General features: G+C 43.8%; 1 protein-coding gene across 1 annotated transcript in view; it reads right to left on the reverse strand.

Annotated features, from left to right (window-relative positions):
- The window catches only part of LOC128685564 (uncharacterized), a gene marked incomplete at its 5' end in the record, with an annotated part of 404172 nt that extends 403173 nt beyond the window's left edge, over nt 1-999 (reverse strand). The window contains 1 exon segment of the mRNA XM_070088019.1: nt 886-999. Coding sequence (XP_069944120.1) covers nt 886-999 — 114 coding nt within the window.
- Between the last annotated feature and the right edge of the window lie 7575 nt (nt 1000-8574).

Consider the following 8574-nt stretch of genomic DNA (forward strand, 5'->3'; position numbering starts at 1 on the left):
TAGAAAAAGAAATATACCTAGTTGATGAATCATGTAAGAGGCAGGTGGTCCAGTGATTAGTGCACTGGCCTGTGAGTGACAGCACTCACCTGTCATGGTTTGAACCCAATCCGTTCCGTGATTTGTTTGTAATCATGTTTTTACGACATTGTGAGATGATCCAAACTATGTTGCCTGTGGTGCCTATGAGTAAGGTGAGTCTATGTTGGTTATGGTGCCCATGAGTAAGGTGAGTCTATGTTGGTTGTGGTGCCCATGAGTAAGGTGAGTCTATGTTGGTTGTGGTGCCCATGAGTAAGGTGAGTCTATGTTGGTTGTGGTGCCCATGAGTAAGGTGAGTCTATGTTGGTTATGGTGCCCATGAGTAAGGTGAGTCTATGTTGGTTATGGTGCCCATGAGTAAGGTGAGTCTATGTTGGTTGTGGTGCCCATGAGTAAGGTGAGTCTATGTTGGTTGTGGTGCCCATGAGTAAGGTGAGTCTATGTTGGTTGTGGTGCCCATGAGTAAGGTGAGTCTATGTTGGTTGTGGTGCCCATGAGTAAGGTGAGTCTATGTTGGTTGTGGTGCCCATGAGTAAGGTGAGTCTATGTTGGATGTGGTAACGTTTCGCCACCCATTTGCTCTTTCACTTCAGTAGAAAGATGATATACGATGACAGTAGATGATGAGGTAATCAGTCCCTCACCCTTGTAGGACTATTACACAGAAGACAGATGAACTCTTATATACTGGAGACAGATTAGTTGCAACAATAAAGTGACACCCACTGATAACACTTGCCACTTTCCTAACATGTCCTAGAAACAAGAGACAAAACACCTATTATTTTCTACAGAGTGGAAAACACTTACCACTTTTCTACAAACAAGAGGAAAAACACTTACCACTTTCAGGACCACAGACTCTTGGAATAATCTCCAAGACAGATCTGCAGGAAGGGTCGTCAGCACACAACTGGCGCGCCAGCAAGCAGTTCCTCACACCCACCGCGCCCTCTCCTGTAACCAGACATTATTACTGTTATAACATTCACAGTAACCTACGTGGGACAATTCACAACCCACAAATGTAGGAATACAAATCACAATACTGTACCTGGAACAATTCGCAAGTCACAAACACAGGAAGAGAATTTATAACACTGAAGAATTAGCAATTAACCCACAAACTGAAAAAGAACATTTCGGATGCGACCCTCCTGGCGATTAATAATGGGCAAAGATGGGCCGTAAACCGCCTAATGTATCCTCTGGAAATTGTGCTTTGGTTTATATATATATATATATATATATATATATATATATATATATATATATATATATAAGAGGTGAAGAGCTGCAAGTAAAGCACACAGACACAAGACACGAAATAAGAGTCTCCGTAATATACCGCGTGTTTGATTTAAACCAATACTGCAACTCCATGCAAATAAAGTCCTAAGAATTGAGATCTCTCTTCCAGAAGTTTACAAAACATATTTCCCTTCTGCCACTTGCTTCAGAAATATAGTTTTAAAAGAACATTCATAGGTTAATTTTGTTAAACCCCAGTTTATGTAAAACAAGCCTGTTGATGCGACTCTGTTAATTAACATTCATAATGACTTTCTCACAGCCATTAACAAGTATGACCATAAATAATAACCTAAAATATGTTATATAAATTTTCAAATCAAAGATTGCAAACGAAATTATTCTAGTTAACGAACCTAATTAAATAATTGTTCACAAATTATCAGTTAATTCTAAGTCTGCAGGAAATGTTCTACCTAAGAGACTTTCTGTTGGGTAGTTTATACACGTTAAACACAGTTATTTAGAGATCATGAAACTGAAGTTGAAAATTTCTGGGAATTTTAGATTTTCTAACCAAAAAATAGTTCAAAATTCTGGCAACATGTTGATGCAATCAGCTTGTTTCTATCATATTTCTAAGTATGTTTTTTTTTTAAAATGTAATTTTTATGTTTTTGTTGTCATCAATACGACATGTTGGCAATTAGTGTTTTTATTATTTTTTTACTCCAAAAATTACTACTGTTATGATTGTTTCATTCTAAATACTCAACCTGGCAAGTTCTGTGACGACTAAAGTGAAGAGCACAGAGTTGTTGCTGCTCAGTTGCCTCTGGGTTATCAACAATGATAGGGGCTTGCAACACGCTCACTCTGGGTTATCAACAATGATAGGGGTTTGCAACACGCTCACTCTGGGTTATCAACAATGATAGGGGTTTGCAACACGCTCACTCTGGGTTATCAACAATGATAGGGGGTTGCAACACGCTCACTCTGGGTTATCAACAATGATAGGGGCTTGCAACACGCTCACTCTGGGTTATCAATAATGATAGGGATTTGCAACACGCTCACTCTGGGTTATCAACAGTGATAGGGATTTGCAACACGATCACTCTGGGTTATCAACAGTGATAGGGATTTGCAACACGATCACTCTGGGTTATCAACAGTGATAGGGATTTGCAACACGCTCACTCTGGGTTATCAATAATGATAGGGATTTGCAACACGCTCACTCTGGGTTATCAACAGTGATAGGGATTTGCAACACGATCACTCTGGGTTATCAACAGTGATAGGGATTTGCAACACGCTCACTCTGGGTTATCAATAATGATAGGGATTTGCAACACGCTCACTCTGGGTTATCAATAATGATAGGGATTTGCAACACGCTCACTCTGGGTTATCAATAATGATAGGGATTTGCAACACGCTCACTCTGGGTTATCAACAGTGATAGGGATTTGCAACACGATCACTCTGGGTTATCAACAGTGATAGGGATTTGCAACACGATCACTCTGGGTTATCAACAGTGATAGGGATTTGCAACACGCTCACTCTGGGTTATCAATAATGATAGGGATTTGCAACACGCTCACTCTGGGTTATCAACAGTGATAGGGATTTGCAACACGATCACTCTGGGTTATCAACAGTGATAGGGATTTGCAACACGCTCACTCTGGGTTATCAACAGTGATAGGGATTTGCAACACGATCACTCTGGGTTATCAACAGTGATAGGGGTTTGCAACACGCTCACTCTGGGTTATCAACAATGATAGGGATTTGCAACACGCTCACTCTGGGTTATCAACAATGATAGGGATTTGCAACACGCTCACTCTGGGTTATCAACAATGATAGGGGCTTGCAACACGCTCACTCTGGGTTATCAACAATGATAGGGGTTTGCAACACGCTCACTCTGGGTTATCAACAATGATAGGGGTTTGCAACACGCTCACTCTGGGTTATCAACAGTGATAGGGGTTTGCAACACGCTCACTCTGGGTTATCAACAGTGATAGGGGTTTGCAACACGCTCACTCTGGGTTTTAAATAATGCTTGGGTTTGCAACACGCTCACTCTGGGTTATCAACAATGATAGGGGCTTGCAACACGCTCACTCTGGGTTATCAACAATGATAGGGGTTTGCAACACGCTCACTCTGGGTTATCAACAATGATAGGGGTTTGAAACACGCTCACTCTGGGTTATCAACAATGATAGGGGTTTGCAACACGCTCACTCTGGGTTATCAACAATGATAGGGGTTTGCAACACGCTCACTCTGGGTTATCAACAATGATAGGGGTTTGCAACACGCTCACTCTGGGTTATCAACAATGATATGGATTTGCAACACGCTCACTCTGGGTTATCAATAATGATAGGGATTTGCAACACGCTCACTCTGGGTTATCAACAGTGATAGGGGTTTGCAACACGCTCACTCTGGGTTATCAACAATGATAGGGATTTGCAACACGCTCACTCTGGGTTATCAACAATGATAGGGATTTGCAACACGCTCACTCTGGGTTATAAACAATGATAGGGGTTTGCAACACGCTCACTCTGGGTTATCAACAATGATAGGGGCTTGCAACACGCTCACTCTGGGTTATCAACAATGATAGGGGTTTGCAACACGCTCACTCTGGGTTATCAATAATGATAGGGATTTGCAACACGCTCACTAAGGGTTATCAACAGTGACAGGGGTTTGCAAGACGCTCACTCTGGGTTATCAACAATGATAGGGGTTTGCAACACGCTCACTCTGGGTTATCAACAATGATAGGGGTTTGCAACACGCTCACTCTGGGTTATCAACAATGATAGGGGTTTGCAACACGCTCACTCTGGGTTATCAACAATGATAGGGGGTTGCAACACGCTCACTCTGGGTTATCAACAATGATAGGGGCTTGCAACACGCTCACTCTGGGTTATCAATAATGATAGGGATTTGCAACACGCTCACTCTGGGTTATCAACAGTGATAGGGATTTGCAACACGATCACTCTGGGTTATCAACAGTGATAGGGGTTTGCAACACGCTCACTCTGGGTTATCAACAATGATAGGGATTTGCAACACGCTCACTCTGGGTTATCAACAATGATAGGGATTTGCAACACGCTCACTCTGGGTTATCAACAATGATAGGGGCTTGCAACACGCTCACTCTGGGTTATCAACAATGATAGGGGTTTGCAACACGCTCACTCTGGGTTATCAACAATGATAGGGGTTTGCAACACGCTCACTCTGGGTTATCAACAGTGATAGGGGTTTGCAACACGCTCACTCTGGGTTATCAACAGTGATAGGGGTTTGCAACACGCTCACTCTGGGTTATCAATAATGATAGGGTTTGCAACACGCTCACTCTGGGTTATCAACAATGATAGGGGCTCGCAACACGCTCACTCTGGGTTATCAACAATGATAGGGGTTTGCAACACGCTCACTCTGGGTTATCAACAATGATAGGGGTTTGAAACACGCTCACTCTGGGTTATCAACAATGATAGGGGTTTGCAACACGCTCACTCTGGGTTATCAACAATGATAGGGGTTTGCAACACGCTCACTCTGGGTTATCAACAATGATAGGGGTTTGCAACACGCTCACTCTGGGTTATCAACAATGATATGGATTTGCAACACGCTCACTCTGGGTTATCAATAATGATAGGGATTTGCAACACGCTCACTCTGGGTTATCAACAGTGATAGGGGTTTGCAACACGCTCACTCTGGGTTATCAACAATGATAGGGATTTGCAACACGCTCACTCTGGGTTATCAACAATGATAGGGATTTGCAACACGCTCACTCTGGGTTATAAACAATGATAGGGGTTTGCAACACGCTCACTCTGGGTTATCAACAATGATAGGGGCTTGCAACACGCTCACTCTGGGTTATCAACAATGATAGGGGTTTGCAACACGCTCACTCTGGGTTATCAATAATGATAGGGATTTGCAACACGCTCACTAAGGGTTATCAACAGTGACAGGGGTTTGCAAGACGCTCACTCTGGGTTATCAACAATGATAGGGGTTTGCAACACGCTCACTCTGGGTTATCAACAATGATAGGGATTTGCAACACGCTCACTCTATGTTATCAACAATGATAGGGGTTTGCAACACGCTCACTCTGGGTTATCAACAATGATAGGGGTTTGCAACACGCTCACTCTGGGTTATCAACAATGATAGGGGTTTGCAACACGCTCACTCTGGGTTATCAACAATGATAGGGGTTTGCAACACGCTCACTCTGGGTTATCAACAATGATAGGGGCTTGCAACACGCTCACTCTGGGTTATCAATAATGATAGGGATTTGCAACACGCTCACTCTGGGTTATCAACAATGATAGGGGCTTGCAACACGCTCACTCTGGGTTATCAATAATGATAGGGATTTGCAACACGCTCACTCTGGGTTATCAACAATGATAGGGGCTTGCAACACGCTCACTCTGGGTTATCAACAATGATAGGGGTTTGCAACACGCTCACTCTGGGTTATCAACAATGATAGGGGTTTGCAACACGCTCACTCTGGGTTATCAACAATGATAGGGGTTTGCAACACGCTCACTCTGGGTTATCAATAATGATAGGGATTTGCAACACGCTCACTCTGGGTTATCAACAATGATAGGGGCTTGCAACACGCTCACTCTGGGTTATCAACAATGATAGGGGTTTGCAACACGCTCACTCTGGGTTATCAACAATGATAGGGGTTTGCAACACGCTCACTCTGGGTTATCAACAATGATAGGGGTTTGCAACACGCTCACTCTGGGTTATCAACAATGATAGGGGGTTGCAACACGCTCACTCTGGGTTATCAACAATGATAGGGGCTTGCAACACGCTCACTCTGGGTTATCAACAATGATAGGGATTTGCAACACGCTCACTCTGGGTTATCAACAGTGATAGGGATTTGCAACACGATCACTCTGGGTTATCAACAGTGATAGGGGTTTGCAACACGCTCACTCTGGGTTATCAACAATGATAGGGATTTGCAACACGCTCACTCTGGGTTATCAACAATGATAGGGATTTGCAACACGCTCACTCTGGGTTATCAACAATGATAGGGGCTTGCAACACGCTCACTCTGGGTTATCAACAATGATAGGGGTTTGCAACACGCTCACTCTGGGTTATCAACAATGATAGGGGTTTGAAACACGCTCACTCTGGGTTATCAACAATGATAGGGGTTTGCAACACGCTCACTCTGGGTTATCAACAATGATAGGGGTTTGCAACACGCTCACTCTGGGTTATCAACAATGATAGGGGTTTGCAACACGCTCACTCTGGGTTATCAACAATGATATGGATTTGCAACACGCTCACTCTGGGTTATCAATAATGATAGGGATTTGCAACACGCTCACTCTGGGTTATCAACAGTGATAGGGGTTTGCAACACGCTCACTCTGGGTTATCAACAATGATAGGGATTTGCAACACGCTCACTCTGGGTTATCAACAATGATAGGGATTTGCAACACGCTCACTCTGGGTTATAAACAATGATAGGGGTTTGCAACACGCTCACTCTGGGTTATCAACAATGATAGGGGCTTGCAACACGCTCACTCTGGGTTATCAACAATGATAGGGGTTTGCAACACGCTCACTCTGGGTTATCAATAATGATAGGGATTTGCAACACGCTCACTAAGGGTTATCAACAGTGACAGGGGTTTGCAAGACGCTCACTCTGGGTTATCAACAATGATAGGGGTTTGCAACACGCTCACTCTGGGTTATCAACAATGATAGGGATTTGCAACACGCTCACTCTATGTTATCAACAATGATAGGGGTTTGCAACACGCTCACTCTGGGTTATCAACAATGATAGGGGTTTGCAACACGCTCACTCTGGGTTATCAACAATGATAGGGGTTTGCAACACGCTCACTCTGGGTTATCAACAATGATAGGGGTTTGCAACACGCTCACTCTGGGTTATCAACAATGATAGGGGCTTGCAACACGCTCACTCTGGGTTATCAATAATGATAGGGATTTGCAACACGCTCACTCTGGGTTATCAACAATGATAGGGGCTTGCAACACGCTCACTCTGGGTTATCAATAATGATAGGGGATTTGCAACACGCTCACTCTGGGTTATCAACAATGATAGGGGCTTGCAACACGCTCACTCTGGGTTATCAACAATGATAGGGGTTTGCAACACGCTCACTCTGGGTTATCAACAATGATAGGGGTTTGCAACACGCTCACTCTGGGTTATCAACAATGATAGGGGTTTGCAACACGCTCACTCTGGGTTATCAATAATGATAGGGATTTGCAACACGCTCACTCTGGGTTATCAACAATGATAGGGGCTTGCAACACGCTCACTCTGGGTTATCAACAATGATAGGGGTTTGCAACACGCTCACTCTGGGTTATCAACAATGATAGGGGTTTGCAACACGCTCACTCTGGGTTATCAACAATGATAGGGGTTTGCAACACGCTCACTCTGGGTTATCAACAATGATAGGGGGTTGCAACACGCTCACTCTGGGTTATCAACAATGATAGGGGCTTGCAACACGCTCACTCTGGGTTATCAACAATGATAGGGATTTGCAACACGCTCACTCTGGGTTATCAACAGTGATAGGGATTTGCAACACTATCACTCTGGGTTATCAACAGTGATAGGGGTTTGCAACACGCTCACTCTGGGTTATCAACAATGATAGGGATTTGCAACACTCTCACTCTGGGTTATCAACAATGATAGGGATTTGCAACACGCTCACTCTGGGTTATCAACAATGATAGGGGCTTGCAACACGCTCACTCTGGGTTATCAACAATGATAGGGGTTTGCAACACGCTCACTCTGGGTTATCAACAATGATAGGGGTTTGCAACACGCTCACTCTGGGTTATCAACAGTGATAGGGGTTTGCAACACGCTCACTCTGGGTTATCAACAGTGATAGGGGTTTGCAACACGCTCACTCTGGGTTATCAACAATGATAGGGGTTTGCAACACGCTCACTCTGGGTTATCAACAATGATAGGGGTTTGCAACACGCTCACTCTGGGTTATCAACAATGATAGGGGTTTGCAACACGCTCACTCTGGGTTATCAACAATGATAGGGGGTTGCAACACGCTCACTCTGGGTTATCAACAGTGGTAGGGGGTTGCAACACGCTCACTCTGGGTTATC

The sequence above is a fragment of the Cherax quadricarinatus genome, chromosome 23 (genome assembly GCF_038502225.1).
Source record: "Cherax quadricarinatus isolate ZL_2023a chromosome 23, ASM3850222v1, whole genome shotgun sequence".
Classification (NCBI taxonomy): Eukaryota; Metazoa; Arthropoda; class Malacostraca; order Decapoda; family Parastacidae; genus Cherax; species Cherax quadricarinatus.